General features: G+C 40.8%; 1 protein-coding gene across 2 annotated transcripts in view; it reads right to left on the bottom strand.

Annotated features, from left to right (window-relative positions):
• Positions 1-19,751, bottom strand: part of PTPN14 (protein tyrosine phosphatase non-receptor type 14) — a 174,063-nt gene that overhangs the window by 81,399 nt on the left and 72,913 nt on the right. For both annotated transcript variants that reach the window (XM_046681477.1, XM_046681478.1), the window contains exon 3: positions 14,447-14,616. In XM_046681477.1, coding sequence (XP_046537433.1) covers positions 14,447-14,616 — 170 coding nt within the window. The remainder of the gene's footprint in view (positions 1-14,446; positions 14,617-19,751) is intronic.

Genomic DNA, 19,751 nt, shown 5'->3' with positions numbered 1-19,751 from the left:
AAAGTGAGAGACGTGTGACTCTTTCTTTCATGCTGACACTTAGTGGCCAATATAGGGCTATTCATTGGCCTAATTTCAATATTGTTGTGTCTCAGGGAACAGAAAGGGCCGAGGAGAGGGAGAGAGATGGGGGAACAGCTGGTGGGTGGAGCAGTCAAAACACACACAGCAGTTATCAATTAAGTTCGCCATCTTACATGGGCATGGTTTGTGGTACCCCAAAATAATTACAATAGTAACATCAAAGATCACAGATCACCATAACAAATAATAATGGAAAAGTCTGAAATATTGCCACAGTTACAAAATGTGAAATAGAGACATGAAGTGAGCAAATGCTGTTGGAAAAATGGTGCTGCTAAGACTTGCTTGATACAGAGTTGCCACAAGCCTTCAATTTGTAAAAACACCCACTATCTGTGAAGTGCAATAAAGCAAAGGGCAATAAAATGAGGCATGCCTGTATTAGAATATTATGCAGCAATGAAAATTAATAATCTCTAACTGTGCACAATAATATGAATGATTCTCACAAAATGTCAACCAAAGAATTAAGACACCAAAAAGCAGACACTAGATTATTCCATTTAAAAGGTTTAAAAAAAAAAAAAAAGGCCAAACTAATCTATGTTAGACATCAAGATAGGAGTGACCCTTATGGAATAGAGACCGGGAGGGAGCAGGAAGAAGGATTCTGAGGAGCTGGTGATGTTTTGATTCCTGATTTAGAGACTGGCTACATGGGCATGTTCACTCTGCAATGATTCACTCGAGGTATACGCTTTGATTTCTGCACTTGTCTGTCCATGTTATACTTCAACAAAAAGTTTATCTAAAAAATTACTATTGGTGTAGGTGACAGTGTGACTCCAAGTGGAAATGCCTACATGGAAGAAGACACCTGGGCTCCTTTGCTCTGCCTCTGATCAGGATTTTCTTTACAGAGGAGTCCGATTTGATGATTTGTAGTTTCCTTTAGCATTACAAAATTCTGGTTCTTAAATGAAAACCCTAAGAGGAGCGTGTGCACAGTGGCCAGAAGAGCCTCCTTCACAAGATGATTATTATAATCTATATATATTTATAATCTATAACTAAATATATATGTATTTCATTCCCATAATCAAAAGCTAGATTGATTCTCATTTATTTTAATGCACTCTAATCCAATTATTTATATATTGGGTCAGGGGTAAAGGAGGTACAATGCTTTGGTCCTGGTATGTGCATGAGTATGCGTATGTTTTCAGGTAAAACACAAGTATCACAGAGCAGTGGATAAGAATCTCTGTAATTCAATTCAACATTCTTCTCCTACAGATGTCCAAAGCTCTAAATGGATTTCCAATCATGTTACAGTTATAATTACACAATGTCATAAATTAGCAAATAATCACATTAAATCAGAAAGGAAAAAAAGCCTACTTTAGAGCATGACAGTTATATAATCCATGACGCCCTTCTGAAAAAGAACCAGGTGTAAACAATACAGCTCTCCTCTATCTGGTATTTTCCAACTTCCTGTGGAGAAAATATTTCCAAGCCATTTTTTTTTTTAAAATAAGAGTGGAATTTTCTTGTGAAAGATTGTCAGAATATGAGCTCTCAGAATAGCACTTTCAGCACTCAGAACCAGAGGGACCACATCAGAAAAACACGGGCCGGGGCAGTGTGTGTGCAACACAAAATCTGTCAATGTATAGTAAGGAGGTGATCAGAGAAGTTTGTTCAGAAAATTAAGATAACTGCTATCTAAAACTGAGCCTTTCTTCCCTTATTTCCTACTGAAATACATTATGCTTCGGGTTGTTAGCTGGAATTCCATGAACCAGTCTAGAAAATAGTATCTTTTTTAAAAAACTGATCATGAAAAGAAACTGATGTTTTCACAACTTCAGAATTTTATTTGGTTGAAATGATTTTGATTGTTTCTCAATTTACCTGTTGTTTCATCTTACATTTACCTAAATTCAGTAGAAATTCACAAATCAGAGAATGGCAAAAGAATTACTGAAATCTGCAGACGGAATTCTCAGTTCTGAAAAGTTCTCATTTTTCTTAAATTAAAATTAAATCTACAATTTCAAAGCCGGAGGAAATAGTGGAAAAAGTCTCATTTAAGGTTTTAGGGTCCAAGAGTAGTATCATTCAGGCCAGTTGTTACTATTACTTTTATTAAGGACGCACATAATGCTAAATTCTTGTACAACAAATATACCTCCTAAACTTATATATGTACGTAAACTTCAATATATTATGCATAATCTATTGCACATTATTGAAGTTTAACTAACCAAAATGTTATATTCTGAAATAGAGGAAATACAAATTGACCAAAATTCTTGCAAACTTGGGTTTCCATTTTGTTCATTCCTGGACCTCCACGAAGATGCCCAGAGTTATCCTACTAAAGAAGACCACGTCATCTATCCTCTAAGTCCTCAGCCTAAACGCCTAAACCAGATGTTCCAAATTTTGCAACTCTTTAATCCCTTCCCAGTTTGTCAAAATCTACCCTCAGAGTCTCCAACATCGATTTACTAACATAAAACACCAGCTACGACTGAAAGAACATCAGGATATGGTTACGTTCCATGTAACCACCTAAGTAAGGCTAAGAATCATGGTGTCACTAATTTAACACATTCTGATTCAGGAAGGCAGGAGTGGAGAATAAGAAACTACACTTTTAAGGAATGCCACAGGCAATTCTGATGTGTGCAGTCTAAGCACCTCATTTAAAGAACCAACAGGTCCCCAATGTCTTAGTTTAGTTTTCTTAATCATCATCACTTACCAAGAGTCCATCATCTCCTTAAATAATCTTTCATTGGAATCTGTTTATCTTCTTCAGACTACACCCTCTTCAGGTTACAAGTACGGCAAGATTAGCATCAGGTCAGCCTGGGCCCTCCTGCGGCGGCCAACCTGGCTTCCAGACCCTGAACAGCTGCTCTGACCATCTGTGAAGCTGTAAGGCCAGGCCTGCCTTATCCTGTTTCCTCGCACTCGCCTGATAACCTCAGCGCAGTAAGCAGGACCAGCCTGGGCCTTCTGGACCAGATCTGCTCCCCTGTATGGGATTGGGGCAAGGGCGGGGAACCTCCTTGGGAAATATATGTTTATGACAACAATACACTTTTTGCAACTCCAGCTTTGAGAAGTGCCTGAGAAAATAAGGGACGAATTTGAGCTTCTCTTCAACGACATCAAATCCTTTGTCTTTTGAGGGTAATTTTGATTTCTGGAAGTCATGAGTCAGTACCAAATTTATACTCAATAAAGTTTCTACTAAAACAGGGTTTATAGTGATTTGCGCTCTGCTAATCATCAATTATGTACTAAGCCTTTGGTGGCACTGTAATGTCTCAGCTTGCTAGGCTGAACTACATTTCCCAGAATGCTCTTCCCTGTATGCTTCTGGTGAGTGTCAGGCCAGGACTATTTCTTCTACCAGGTAACTGATACCTACTTGCACATCTTCCTGAGGAATGCAGCAATTTCTTGCTACCTTCTAGTATAGCTTTTTCATTTTAAAAACAAATGTCATTTGAATACCTAATATGTGCTGAACATATTGATAGGTGCTCACGACAGCTATGCTGGTATCATCTCCTGACTGTAAATACAGGAGCTGAATTTTGGGGAGTTTACGGAGCTTAACTAAGAAACAAATAAATATCTGAGAGCTAGGTCTTCTGACTTCAAGTCTGTGCTCCTACTATAGCAAAGTTTTGTTTTTGAATTACATCTATTCCCAGCTATTATTCTCCCTGAAGATTAGACAATGCACTTCTTTGCTGATTCCAACATTCAAAATATACAACACAGTGTGGCAGATACATAACTTGCATTCAAATTTTCCCATCAGTATCTATCTTTTCACAGTTGGTCAGTTATTTCAAGGATCTAAATTACTAACCTTTTTGAGTTTTCCTTAGATCTATGAGTTTCTCTCTTTAGTTATCATCGTAAATGTCTTCCAATTACCGTCTTTAAAACATCTGTCCTGGTCAAAACATTTGTTTCTAACATTGCTTCATCTCCTTGATTTTCCATTAAAGCATCATGTGTCTGACTTGTATTTAAGTTAAACATATATAAAATTTGCTGGGCTTTGCTCTGAGTAACGGTAACACATTTTTATGTCTACTCACTCTCCCCAGCTGCAGGCACAAGATTGACAGGCTGACCTTGAAAGAGAGTTCGGCTGCTGTAAACTGAAACATGTTGCAACATGCCCTGGCTAGGATCACTCCTCCCCTACTTTCACAAACTACACCAGAAAGCAATATCATTATTTCATAGTCACACCTGGCAACGTGACACTTGCTGACACCTTCCTACTATTTCCAATGTTTCAATTTTCCACTCTTCTCAAGGGCTTAGTGTCATCTGGAAGCTGGCACTTTCACTACGTGCCCAGGGTGGCAGATCACTGGTAAAAATGTTAAGTAAAACCCATCTTTAGTTCCAATCTCTACATAATGCTCACGATTTAAATGGCTCCATTCAAAGCAGTGCTTTGAGCTTCTTTTTCTTTGTTTCTTTATGTTTAAACTACTTTCTTCCCTTTGACAAACTCATCTCTTTCAGTTCACAGAGTGTCTTAGCTGTCACAGGGCAAGGGAGGGGAGGACGGGCAAGGCTTTTGGAAGTTTAAATAAATCCTGTCCATGGGCTCTCCCACGTCTGCATGTTTCGTTCACCTAAAACCATTCTGCTACTGGCTGAAGAGCCAGGCTCCTGTCACTAAGCAGCTGTGTGACATGGGCAAAGTCACTTTATCTCCCTGGTTCTCAGAATCTTCACCTGTAAAATAAAGCAACTGGCCTCTGTAATCTGTGGTGTTTCATGTTTAGATATAAAGCTACGATTCTGGTAAAGCTTAATCTGTCTTGATACTAGAAATGGCAAACAATACTTTCTCAAAAAGGCTGTGTTTGTTTAAGATGTGGATGATGTTTATTGGCTTACAAGACATTTGGTACCCTCCTTATGGATGGAAACTTTTATGGGTACTCAGAGATGAGACACACATTGAAAGCAATAAAGAGAAGCAATCTGACAAAGCTGAGCCACATCTCTACAACAGGAAGTACAAGGACATGTAATCTAGCATCCTGGAGGGATTTCACATAGAAACAAAGTTTTCAAATGAGGACGTAAGGGAAATGATACTTTCACATCCAGTTGAACCATCTACAGTCTCTGGCAAAAGGCTAAAGTGTTAAGACAGCTAGACGCTGAGTGGCATAAATCCAACTGGGCCACCGAGGAGGTCTGGGTGGAGCCAAGTACTGAGAAGCACTTGAAGTTATATCAAAGTGCAAGAATCGGCGGTCACAACTTAAATGCCTACAGGGCCAGGCAGCCACATGCATACGTAAATATTGCTGATGGTAACACCGTAGAAGTCGAGGAACCAGGGCAAATTAGACAGCATGTACCTATCCATAAGGCATCTGAATTCAGTTCTTTAAAAAATGGTCCACATGAAACAAAACCCACCTGTACACCAGAATTAGCCCTCATGGTACCAGCTGATACTCGCCAGCTTTAGAAATACTTCAGCCCCCTGGATTTCTTTGCTGACTCTTCTGTAGAAACTAAACCCCCTGTTACTCCAGCAAAGCTGGGAAGTAGAGAGACATGTGGACAGATATATTTCTCTGGAAAAGTAATGTAAGAGATGCAATTTATCTGACAATGAAATCTCCACTTGTTAGTAATAAAATTTCTACTAGGAAAAAAACCACACAATCCTTTTTCAGAGAATAATAATAGTGCCCACTATTCTACGGCTCTAGTGAGGACTGAAAAAGGTAATCACTTAAGATACTCAGTGCAGCACCTCGCATATAAATGCTCCCCCTATCATTACTGCTCTATCAGCTGATGGAATGCAAACTACATTCTTCTACAGAACCTCAAAGAATTATAACAGTCACGCACTGCATAACGACATTTTGGTCAAAAATGGACCGCATATACAATGCTGGTCCCATAAGATTAGTACCATATAGCCTAGGTGTGTAGTAGGCTATGTCATTTAGGTTTGCGTAAGCGCACTCTGTGATGTTCGGACAGTGATGAAATCGCCTGGTGCATTTCTCAGAACGTATCCGGTCATTACACCGCGCATGACTGTAACCTCAGGCTGGGGAGGGTTAGAGATCTTACATTGGTTCAGACAGCAGCTATATCATAAAGCACAAAAAAGAATTCTGTGCTTTCTAGATCCTGCTATTGCTCAGGCACTCTGGGCCTCTTTAGGGTGTGACTACAGCACATCTGTCAGGTCCTCCGTCTTCCCCACCCACTCTGCCATACTCAGGTCCTAGTGCTTAAGATTCCAGGGAAAATGCAGGGCAAAGGATTCTAGAACATCTACTCCTTTTGCCTCCTCTTCCCCTCAAGACGTTTTAAATCCATTATTGAAATTAACACACCACCCCCAATCCCACCCTTTATAATAATTCTCCTACAAATCCTAGAAATCCTTTATAAGGAAGTGGAGGTCTTTAAAAAAATTCAAAAAGCATAGCTGGCATGCTTTGACATGACAAAACACCTCTACCCATAGCTTCTGTTTGTCTTTCCCCTCTCTCCACCCCTCAGCTGAAGGTAAGTAAACACTGCTGTGCGGGATCATCATGTTCTACCCAACTTTTGAAAAAAGAGAATATTCCAAAATTTTAATCCATGCTTTATTACAAATCTTTATTATTTCATGGGTCAAATACTGAATCCTTCTCAGTCTTCTGCAATGTGAGTCGCTAAAGAACCATTTGGAATTAATGAATGAGTGAACTGAAAATCAAGAAATACACAAAGAATAAAATTACTACCCTTGCTGAAAAAATTATTTTCAAAACAGCCCCACAGAAACACACGATTTTTGTTCACTTTTGAGGAGCTTAGAATAGATCATCAAATACTAGTAAATACATATTAACCATATGATTAAAAATAAAATAATTTCAATATGTTAAATGCAAAAGTTTTTTTTGAGGTATATACTACTTTACTTATTTTTTCGAAACTTTGCTTTACTAATGGTTAAAACTTACATAAGTATATCTTGCTTTATAAAGGGTGAAAATCAAATATCAGATGCATTCAAGAACCCTAACATTATATGAAGGCTCCTTTTGAAATGTGACTTATGCCTCTGATTTATTTCCTTTTGAAATTTTGATTTTTCCATTCATTATAAGACACTTACAATGAATAATAATGTCAAATGACATTATTAAAGAATACTGATTTATTTTACTGTTTGTGTTCTCTCCCCTAAAGGAAAAGACTATCAAAGAAACACCAATCATGTTTAAAGGTTAACTTCATTTCATTTGTCTATCCTTCCTTGTTCTAGTGGCAATGGGTTGCCTAAATAGCTAACTACCTCTCTGCATATCTTACAAACTATATCTTTTCCAGGAGGGTAGGGGGGTGAACAAGCAGCAGCTCCATGCATTTGAAGACTCATACAATGAAGCAGACACTAAGGTGTACTCTTGATTTAATCAAGAAGAGTAGAAACTCTGTGAAGTCGTCTTCTCCACAGTGAAACACAAAGAAATCGTAGTTAAGGATTGACATAAATTAATCAATCAGCTTCCCCGAAAGGAAATTAAATTGATTTATAACAGCTCCCCAGGCTCTGCAGGATTTTCCATTGAGTCGGGTCCAGGACCAGAAATGGTCACCACGGCCACGTTTCTATTTTCATATTTGCATAGGTAGCAAAAATTTTATTTTTGTTCCCCTACAGGTTTTTTCAAATTTGTTTTTTCTCTTTGATCACACTCATAACAGTAGACTCAGATCCACCCATAGCTAAGAGCAACTCATAAAAGTAACAACAAAACAAGCAGGGGTGAATGAAAAGAGATGGAAGTAGGAGGCTGTCCCGGGCAGGCTGGCTACATAATTTGCAAAGGCTAGTGAAAACGAAAATGCAGGGTCTGTTGTCCAAACCTTCTTAAGAATTTCAAGGGGGCAACAGCAGAGCGTTAAACCAAGCGCAGGGCATGAGCATGCGGCCCTGTGCAACTAACTGCACGGGTCGTAGGCCCATGAAGCTGGCCTTGGTCCTGGAAGACACTTGCCAGGCTTTCTGGGTTTCACCAAAACAGTGAGAAAGCCTTCTCCCGGAAGTAAGCAGGGTTAGTAATGCAAGCTTTAAGAACAAACTCAAATCTCCAATAAACCAAATACATGGAAATGAAATAAAGCCTGCTTGGAGATATAGCTCTTTGCGGGAGAGGCAAGAGTGTTGGGATCTGTTCATTCTTATACTCCCACTGACTAGCAAAACGTCTAACATGGGACAGATGCTTAATAAAAGTTGAAATGAAAAACAATGCAAATGGCAATGAACATTTTCATCAACTGATCTCCTTTTAGGTAAGCAACTCTTCTTCCCTTGAGGTTGCCCTGTTTGTTCCAGACAGCCATTTTCCTCTCTCATCTCATCACACAATACATTAACCACACAGCACAATGTTGGCGCTTAAATCCCAGGACCTAGAGTATTCTAAAATATCTAAAATATCTGGTAGAAACAATTCGGTTTACAGTCATCAACAGAGAGAGAACAAGTTCCCATTCACCAGCTGGAGCTGGCCAGGAGGAGGATTTGCCCTTCTCGGCGAATTATATTATCCACAGGGAATTCATGCTGAATCTTAAGTCTGACTTGAAGGGAGTCCCTATCTCCCAGCCCACGGGTAAACTTTAAATAGCCATTAAAATGACATTTCAAAATAATAAAAGAACTCAAAGAACCGGAGGAACAAAATAAATGGTGTTGTAAAAGGAAATGGAAACATTACCATAATTAGAGCTTTTAAAAGAGACACTTTAAACACTGGTTGAACATTGACTTGTTTACAATAGCACTCAAGGCACATTGTGAGAGTCGAAGAGGGGAAAGCGACAGTATTCACAAGAAGGGAAAGGTGAAGAAAGCTTTCGTAAGGTCATTGGAACTACTTCCTGAAATCTAGTTTAAAAAAAAAAAGTCAGAACACCATTTTGGCCTTTATGGAAGACTTCACCTAACCTGGCTTTGCCATCAAGATGCAACAGGTCCATATACGTAACTGGAAGAACAGTCTAAAAATGTAATAACCTAACTGCCTTGTCACTCATCATCACACCAAAAAATGCACTTACCCACTTTTTGGTACATAAACAGTGCAGTTTTCAGTGTGGGTATTTATTCCCAGTTCGTGGAATGACACTTTGTCCAGTAAGTTGTTCCCAGACAGGAACTACATGTAACAATGGAACAATGCCCCACACAAGCTCATACACAGATTAAGCATCTTTTAAATCCTTCTGGTAATAACTGCTAGGCAGTTTTACCTAGCAGACTAGAACATGGCTGCATAGTCCAAGACTTCAGAGAAGTTGAGAGACGTACAGAGAGACCCACAGAGGCTGAGAAGAGCAGAAAACACACACGCAGCCCCTACTAGAGGGAGGGAGCTTGGAACAGGTCCCACAGACCTGGACTTTCCACCAGATGTACCACAGTGTGCTAAGACTGTCCTTGGCGAGTAGAGTGACTGCTGGCTATGGCAGTGGTTCCACCGCTTTGCTTCCAGACTACACAGTGGCTCCCCTCTAGGAGGGTGAACAGCCCCATCTGAACAGCAGGCTACACACATGTCCTGGAACAGAAGGAAAGGTTATCTGACCTCATTAGGGCAATTAGAAGCTCCTTTGCACTATGCAAACATACCATTCAACAGTGAGTAATGCAAAGACAAACATGTTTTGGTAAGAAGAAAAATGTCCCAGAATTAAAAATTTTAGAAACCATACGTGCAGCCAGCAACTTCAAGTTTGAAGCCTCAATCCACTCTTCAGAAATTATTTTTGCTTGGAAAACTTTTCTCCTTAGTATTGAAAAAACTAAAGAGGGACTTCCTCACTGGAGAAAGACTTGGAAAAAACCCAGACCCAAACTAAAAGCAGTGATGCTGGCCAGCAGTTTTCTGGCTTCCTCTTGCTATTATTAAGTACCCTTCTGTTTGACTAAGAATTTCTCCACCTCTCACAAACCATCTTTTTTCTTTCTGTGTCCAGAAAAATCTGAAAACCATGTGTTTATAATGAGCCTGTTGCTATGCAAATCATTAAAACACATTACAAAAATCTTTCCTTTGAGTCAGGAGAACACAACGGGAGAAGATAACTGCTAGCAGAGAGTCCCTTTGCTGAACACGAAAGCTGGCGAAAAGGAATAGGAGACGCAAAGCAAAATGGAAAAAATTATGGTGGTCCCATCCCTTGAGTCATTTTAACCAAAGGGGGAAAACTAACATTTTTAAATCCCCAAGGTAATATATCTTACAATTTGGATCCGGGTTAACAGACTCTCTTCTTAATCTCTTTAATTCCTATGGTTTCATGACTCATCCTCCATCTGTCTATGAGGGTGTCCTTTTCACCAGTTTTTTCACACTTCTATAAAAGATCTCAAGAGTTTTATTTTTTGTTCTTTTCATGTGTGCTCCTGTGTGTATTCTCTTTTCATATCTTTTGTTTTCTCCTTCAATTATCACCTAAATGTAGGGCCTGAATTGTCCATTTCTTCTTCAGCTCCATCATAGCAACTTGGCACATTTCTCTCACTTACGAAGAGATTTGTTCTTCAAAAGTCATATCCGGGAGAGAAGGTAAGACAGAGTACGTTAAAATTAATTTCAAAAAAGCAGAGCTTCTCAATTTTCTAATTTAAAAAATCTGGACTTGATGATTTTAATGCAGTCAATCACCTTGTTAAACAGTTTGCAATCACATCACTCTCAAATTTTTGTTGTGCTGCTCTGAACACTCTATTAACCTGCAAGTTTTCAAGGGTGGGACTGTCTGGGTACAAGAAACAAAATACACACCTTTTAAATATATCTTCCTTTCACCCCTATGTGTCTTGATATGTACAGATTCACACACATGCCAAAAAAAAAAATAGAGAGTATTAATTCCAAACTCTCTGTCCTTATTCAGAGAGAAGAAACGGCTAGTCCCAACTAATGCTATAGAACCTGTTTTACTCTCAGATAGAAGTAGCCAAACCACTGCAAACATGTGCTGGGTGAAAACTAGTTTGCTTGGCTCCAGACAAAGGCTTATTTTTTCAGCACAGATGGTTGAATGGTTGCCTCCTCCAACGGGTTGCCCACAATGAAAGACAGATTTCTATTTCTAATCTATGCAAATATCTTACTCCGGGGAACATCACAAAGACTAACTGTTCTGTGTCAGATGCTGTAGATCCCAGGTGCTCTCCGAGATGCCAAGGCCCATCTCCACCTGAGAGCCCTGGTAACTCCGATAACAGCGGATGACTGGAGGGTTAGTCACCACCCCGCTCCTAATGACTGTTGTTGGGGCCTTCTGTGAAACATTCCTCTGGCATCCTGCCCCACCACCACTGCTTCTCCTTGGCTGCTCTGCCTGGGAGAGAGTTTCAATATTCAGTTCAGACCCCAGATGCTTCTAAAACCTCCCAAGAAGGCTCAGATTCCCAAAGGCTCCTAATGACCATCAGGGGCATTCTCCACCTTGAGTTCGGCTCATGTATTCATCTCTAACACCAAACCCAGAGGCCTTGAGCATTTACAAATGTTATTCTGTGCAAACCAAGTCTCCTTTATACACTCTAGTCCATACGCCTACAACCCACTGTGGGTCTCATGACTCATACCTGGGTTGTGGGTTATGGCCCTCAACTTTCTCAAGCACGTTATTCTCTCTTCCTAATCTTTCTCCCTCTATCAATTTTGCTTTCTTTACTTACAGCACTTTTCTCTCCTATTTCTCCATCTCCCCAGTTGAAGTCTCTCATTTGCTCTCATACCCCTTGGCACATACCAGTTTTAGGGCCCCTTGGGGCTACAAAAATTCCTGCAATGCTGAAAAAAAATTTTTTTCAACCCACACACAACTAACTCCTCACGCAAACCCAGCTCCTAACTTTAAACATCTTTTGCCATAAAGAGAAGGTTATACCTGAAATCTACATAGTTTAGTTCCAATGTTTAAGTCTAAAAATGTCTTACAAAGTTTTCAATTATTTTCTTTGTTAGTATTTCTGATCGAATGATGGTGACAGAGTTTGCTTCAAAATCCTGTGTTGGAAAACACTTCTTTCCCTCCTTACCAAACTTCATCTTAAATGAAGCAAGCTAATCGAGCAAAAAGAAATTCTAAAGAAAGAGGAAAGAAGTTCTTCCTAGTCTCCAGCCTCAATAACCACCACCACCAAAACTTCTCACTCAAAACCTCAATTTTTGAGAGTTACACACTTTTTGCTTCAGCTTATGAATGCAAATATTGACAGCAAATAATGTAGCATTAAGTTTACTTACATGGCAAATCTAAAACTGTAAACAGCTTTAGAGGTTAACGAATTTATTGATTCTCAAGTCCAGATGAACATCAGAACCACGTGAGGAATACTGTTTATTTTAAACAATACATCCTCCTGATCCTCAGCCCTAGACATTCCAATTCAGACTTCTGGTACAGCCCTAGAATCCATGTTTATAATAAATGCTCCAGGTAATTACGATATAGCAAGCCCTGGTCTCTGTGAGGACCACTGATTTATTCCAACATCCTATTCAATATGGCGGTCTCCTCTACAAGACACCACACCAGTCATCCACTCTGTGCTACAGAACTCCAGAGACCAGGCTCTTGCCTTTTTATGAGACTGCTTGTTCCACATTTTTATGGGTTTAATTATTAGAAACTATGTTCCTCTGTTGAGCCAAATAACCAAAGTCTTTCAACCCTTTGAACTTCACTTATTATTGGCCCTAATTTTGTGCTCCAGAGCTGACAGAGAATTCCCTCCCCACAAGTCTTCAAATATCCAAAGGCAGCTACTGCACTCTTGCAAAACTTCATTTTTCTAAGTTTAAGCAACTTTTTTTTCTTTAACTCCAAAAAGCACAGTTTGAGTCCCTCGCCATTTGAACTGCTCTTCCTGAAGAACAGACCCTACCGAACAAGTCTGTCTAGAGTAACAATACTCCATTTTTTCTTATAGACTGAACCTTTTTCAATATGCATTAATTTACAGGCCATGTTTCATCTTTGTCACTCATTGCCTTGCATTTAACGGTCCAAGAGCCACGAATCAGCAAGTACTTATTAACCTAATGCTATATTCCTAACACTGTGTAAAGTACTCAAGAAGGATTCAAAAGCCAGTGGAAACTGTCCCATTTTGAGGAGTTAATAATTTCTTGTACAGAAATAACTTAGATAAGTGAAATAACTTGAAAACAGTGTGCAATGGTATGTAACCAAGTGCTTCAAATGAATGACACCTGGAAGAATGAACAAAGGTTTCCTGGGTCAGACTGTGGGCTATCTCATGGCCTCTGTTTACACAAACGCCACCCATTTAACAACAGGTTTTGATTTTTAAAAAAAGAAAAAAGATGGAAACGCTCACCTTAAAATCTATTTAAAAATTTCAAATGCATTCTTATTTCAGAAAGTTAAAATCTAAGAAACTACACATGCAAGAATCAAGTAGAATACTGTTCCTTCTTCTCAGAGTGTCATTGGCAATGCTTCCCAAGCGCTCTGAAGGCCATGATCCAAGTAAAAGGCAAAACGTAGAGGGTTTACACAATTCCCTTTATTACTGGAAATAACCACTTGATGAGGAGACACTCCCCTACATATTTTAATGGAAAACTCTTACCCGTAAGTGAGCTTTACTAACACCAACAAAAATGCACTTGTTTTCTTCACAGAATCACAGACCACCAGAGCTTTAGGAACTTTACGCCACTCCCTCACTTGGCCGAGAGGGGGAAACACCATTTCAGAGATGGCAGGTGTTTCCCTCAGGTAAAGCAGCCACTCAGGAGGATGAGACCAATCCCCAGGTCTTCTCTCTCCAGTTGGCTCCCTGTCTCTTCTTACTCAACCTAGGACAATCAAAACTCATGCCCTCTCAACATCGTCCTCAACCCTACTCCCATTTTCAGTTACCTCTGCAATCCTCAAATCCAAAGTCTGACGTTACATTTTGTTTGGGCACATTTTGAGGGAAGGGCTGGACCAAACAGTATTAGGTGGTTCATTTTTTATTAAATTCTAGCATACCTATTTTACTCAGTTTCTAACTAATACTTCCATGGTGCTAGACACAAAATTCTGCCTGACTCAAGATCACTGTTACCTTACTAGTATTATAAGGGATCACTGGGGTTAGGTACCCGGATTCAAACAAAAATTCTTAAGCTGCAAAGCAACTGGTGAGCACAAATCCCCACTACCCCACCTCTCCCCACTCCATCCACACACACATACACACCCGTCAATCAACCAGCTCATCAACTTCATCTGAAGCCTCACAGTTAATCCACACCCACATTTGGAACATGGGAAAAAATGCACCTACCTTGTGGCCTCTTGCTGAAGCCATGACACATTTGGCACATAGAACATGACCCCAAAGAAGAGCAGCGGCTCATTAGCGAACTTGTCCAGATGCTTCTTCAGAGGTTTCTCCAGCTCCACCCATCGTGCTTGCTGGCTCTTGCTGAGAAACCAAAGGCCAAAGTAGTGCGTCTAGATCAAAGGGAAAAATCGCATCAGTTCACGCTTATGAGGGGCATCTCAAGACCACACAGGAAACCAGACTCCAGTGCCCTATGTCACCTTTGCTTCCCCAGCCCACACACAAGGATCCAGCTTTTACTTTCTAACTTTGGGACAAATTGAAGGAAACCACATGCACACAACACTGTAATCTACACTGAGTATCTAGGTGCAGCATTCATACCCACTGGTGCCATTGTACACGTGGGTACGGATGCACCTATGTCAGGTAAGGGGGATGGTGCAGAGTCGGGGACAGCGTTGACTTTTTCTAAGATCTCAAGGCCGACTTTCCTGTGCCTTCCGAACGCCCCGTGATCTCACGCGGTGCATGCTGGCAAAGGCAAACGCACTTCCTACACCTGCTGCGGAGCAAATTATTACTCGGCTCCTAAGACAAAACCTTCTGCCAAGTGAAAGCTTCCACATTGTGGAATACTTTCGCAGAGTACCAGATTTTAACAGAAAATCGATTCACTCTTTTTGAGCTTTAATGAAGTACTTATAAAAACATCGGCTCCGACCACTTCATTATACATGAAGTGCAGCAAATCTCTCCCCCGTATCAAGCTTTGCGAGTGGAAGGGTGTCCTCTCCGCAGCTGCCGCAGGAGCCCCTGGTGGCTGTTCTTGGCAGATTACGGTGGGACTTGATAGATGAAAGTGAGATTTTCCCTCCTAGACTTGAAGCTTCAGCCGGTTTAGTTTTGAACAACATGCTAAATGATTAAAACAGGTACTTTCATGCATCCAACCCCATCCTTATATTAACTCATGCTAAGATTTCAGGATTAGCAGAACAATCACCAAAAAACAGATCACCGCTTTTGAAGCATTCTTTCATATTTCAATTATAGCCTAGAATGGTTTACAGCACACCTGGAAGTCTGCCTTCAAAAGAATGTTTTCATTACAATGTTTAATTTCCAGAGGCATTTTCGTGCTGATGTTCCCACTCTAGCTGGCTGCTCCCTCCACAATCCCATAGATCAACCCCCACCAAAATCTGTACTAAAGTCTTGACTCTGACTTTACTAGAAAACCAGAAATGTCCCTGCCTACACAAAGCTACAGGCCCCAAACACTCTAAGGGGTATTTTTAAATGGGTGTACCCTCAGACGAGAACAATGATTGGATCAGCTTTCCTCCAGGATGTTCCAAAGGGCAAGTTCACACCAGAAATCTATGCATTTCTCGAGCAACAAAATGCCAACAAACAGAGCCAAGGTTATATTTCAATTAACTCAGACAAACTGGCTTGAGTGAATTCTGACCCTATTGGTCATTTCCCAGCTTCACAGAGTCCACTGGCTGTTCCAATGTGACTGATGATGTAGAGGAAATGAAATGTGGCTGAAGGAAAAGAAAACAGGCTTTGAAGTCAGGTCATCTCCCAGCTTTTGCACTCACCGTCTCAGTAACTTCCAACAAGTTACTGAGCCACTCAGTCTCCGAGTTTTGTCATCTGTAAAGTGGGAATGATGATGACAACTATCACCTGCAGGCTGTCAGGGGTGTAAATGAGATAAGGCCTGTCAACCGTGTATGTGGCACATGTTAAGTAACTACTTCATAAATGGTGCTTTCTGTTGATGCTGCTGCTTCTACTATCATCATCATCATCATCTTCATCGTCTATAAATGAAAGCAGGCAAGCCTCAAGTATCTTTTTTCACCAGCACTACTGACATGCCTGTGAACCGCAAAATTAGAAAACAGAGGTTATCTGGAAATAAACAAGAAAAAGCAGGCAAAGGTAGAAACTAGAAGGCCTATGAATAACATAAAAACCTAAAAGATATAAGAAAAACAAATCACAAAGCAGTGCCTCCCCCAAGACTGTCTTTAGAGTGTCAGAGATGTTCATGGGACACTGGACCATCACTCTGATGCTGTCCTCGGGCATCCGTGATGCAGGCCTAGGCTAACCTTAAAATGAGGTAATCTGGGTACTTAATAAACAGTCTGGAGAGGGTCCAAGGCCCTTGTGCATTACACTGAGTTCCTTTATGGAGCACAGTGCCATATAAGGGTATTCCACCGTATTTTGGACGGCTAGGAGTGAGTTTGCATATAATAAATGAGGTAATATATGTAAACAGTAACCTGCTATGTAATAATTATTTTAGTTGGAAAAGAGCTCTGTTATAAGCACAGGTGGAGAAAGGGAGGGCAAACTTTGCAATTGCTTAATAGGCCAACCATGATCTATTATTTTTTACTAAAAGTAGTCTTGACATTTGGGGGTATAATTTTAAGGTCCATCCTTCATTCAAATTATAACGTCCACTCAAATTAGTAACATTCAAATTATAAAGGGTCCAGGGTAAGTGCATCAATATTATACAGTAGATTCTGCAAAAAAAAAAATTTAGTTTTTTACTTCTCCTATGCTTTCAAGTCTAGTATTTTTTTTTATTATTATTTTTTAGATTGGCACCTGGGCTAACAACTATTGCCAATCTTCCCGTTATTTTTTTCTTCAAAGATTGGCACCTGGGCTAACAACTGAGGCCAATTTTTTTTTCTGCTTTATCTCCCCAAACCCCCACTGTACACAGTTGTATATCTTAGTTGCAGGTCCTCCTAGTTGTGGGATGTGGGATGCTGCCTCAACGTGGCCTGACGAGCAGGGCCATGTCCACGCCCAGGATCCGAACCCTGGGCCACCGCAGCGGAGCACGCGAACTTAACTACTCGGCCACGGAGCCGGCCCCTCAAGTCTAGGATTTTAAATTTCCTTTTCTCATTCTCACCCACCCAATCATTAAATCAGACCTGATCTTCCCCCAAAAAACCACCCTGAGAGAGAATATTCTCTCTCAGGGAGTACAGATACACATACACAAGTGTGCACACAGCTACATGAACACACACTTGCGTACACTGAAAAGGATGAGGATGAGGTAGAGGAGAAACCATGGTAACAATCTTCAGCCACAATTACTAGTACAGAGCTCTAAATAACAAGGTAAACCACTTCTTATGCAAAAACCTAACTCATGGCATAAGATTTTTTTGTTGCTGCAATATAGCCTTCTCCAAAGGACACAGGGTATTCCAGGGTGACTCGCCATGCATTTTAGCCAATTAAATGATTACATAACTACTCAAGAAATCAGGTTTCCAGTACAGGGTAGAATTGAGGGAGGTAGGTAATCTGGAGGACACAGTTTCTACCTACTCATGGCCAGAAGAACCTAATTTGGGAAGCGTTGAATTCAGTAATCTAGTAGGAAGCAAAGTCCCTTTAGGAGATCCCCATGCCCACAGTGTTTTGTGAAGGTATGCCCAAAGGAACCTTCTCCTTTCCCACCCTACCTCCCTCATTCTTCCTCTAGCTACATTCCTACTCTAGAGTGTGCGGTAGAGGGGCAGGGCCCTGTCTCAAAGTTCGGAGCCTGCTCTACTCAAGTTTACAACGCAGCAGAGGTTTATTCTGCCATGTTATACAGTGCCTCACAGGAAACAGAATCAGAACCTATCCTCTCACTTAAAGTAACATGTGCACCAATCAACTTCCTGTGTATTGGCCAAGGGACCACGAATCCCGTCAGGCCCCGCTGAGATCATACCAGGCCTGTACATAACTGCCTCGCCAACTGAAACTCCAGCTGAATTCTGGAGTCTGAGCTTCACTGCTGAACGCTGCCAGATGGTTGAGGACAATGTAGTGGATGATTCCAAATAGAAACCGGCTCCTCCACGACCAACAGGATCCCGGCACGTTGCCTGAGGAAAGGCCTGACACACCTGTTTTATCTCTGAAACGTCAAACAGGAGCCAGGTCCAGGTAATCCTCAAGACACCTCCGGGGGAGCTGTAAATCCCATTGTATTTCTCTAGTTTTCTTTAGAAAACAGCTCCGGGGGTTGGCCAGGTGGCACAGCAGTTAAGTTCACACATTCCACTTCAGTGGCCCAGGGTTCGCCAGTTTGGATCCCAGGTGTGGACCTACACACCACTTGTCAAGCTATGTGGTGGCAGGCATCCCACATATAAAAAGTAGAGGAAGATGCGCATGGATGCTAGCTGAGGGCCAGTCTTCCTCGGCAAAAAAAAAAAAAAAAAAAAGGAGGATTGGCAGCAGATATTAGCTCAGTGTTAACCTTCCTAAAAAAAAAAAAAAAGAATTTAAAAAAAAAAAAACTCTGGTGCTGTGAATTCTGCAAGGAGTTCATTACAACGATGAGGAAAAAAGACAGAAGACCCAGTACCCAGGCAGAGGAACCACATCTCTGAATCAACGACTAAAAATGCACTACTAAGAAACAATGTAAGGAGAGCCTTGCTAACATGTCATTTTCCTACGAGTGGTTTCCTAGTTTATTCAGTTTGGAGTTTTGCATTTTAACAGAGGAAGCACAAATGTATGCATGCACTCAAACACATGCTGTTTTCCTCAGTGGCAGACTGGTATGTGAATACGTTAGGGTCAAAGTAAGACCCTTTTCTGATATCATGACAAGATTCTAGTGAATAAAGGCCTTTAAAAATAGCTTGGGGAGCCGGCCCAGTGGCCTAGCAGTTAAATTCGCACGCTTTGCGTCAGTGCCTGGGGTTCGGGGGTTCGGATCCCAGGCATGGACCTGGCACTGTTAAGCCACACTGTGGCGGCATCTCACATACAAAACAGAGGAAGATTGGCACAGACGTAAGCTCAGGGACAATCTTCCTCAAGCAAAAAGAGGAAGATTGGCAATGGATATTAGCTCACGGCCAATCTTCCTCACACGTACACACACACAATTAGTTCGGAGTGTTTCTGATTTGTTTGTTTTTATCTGTAGAGATGGTAGCATCCCCTACATTAGCTACTAATAGGGAAAGATTGTTTTGAGGGTTTTGTTTTTCCATTTTTGTGACCAATGGCACCGCTTTAATGCTATTTGTAAGGGTTACAGACGCAGTCTTGGCAATTACCAGGGATTAAATCCATGATCTTATCTCAAGCATTTTGAAGAGCTAATCAGCCAGAAGCAACAATTTAAAATATCTTGCATTAAGCTGTAATAGGTTTCCCTAATACCCAGTATTTCAGTTGTAAATTAAGAGAGAGAGAGTTGGTATGCCTCCACATAAAATATACAAGAACTACGCTCAAG

Source organism: Equus quagga, chromosome 13 (genome assembly GCF_021613505.1).
Source record: "Equus quagga isolate Etosha38 chromosome 13, UCLA_HA_Equagga_1.0, whole genome shotgun sequence".
In the NCBI taxonomy this organism is placed as follows: Eukaryota; Metazoa; Chordata; class Mammalia; order Perissodactyla; family Equidae; genus Equus; species Equus quagga.
This window is presented reverse-complemented; position numbering and strand designations above follow the sequence as displayed.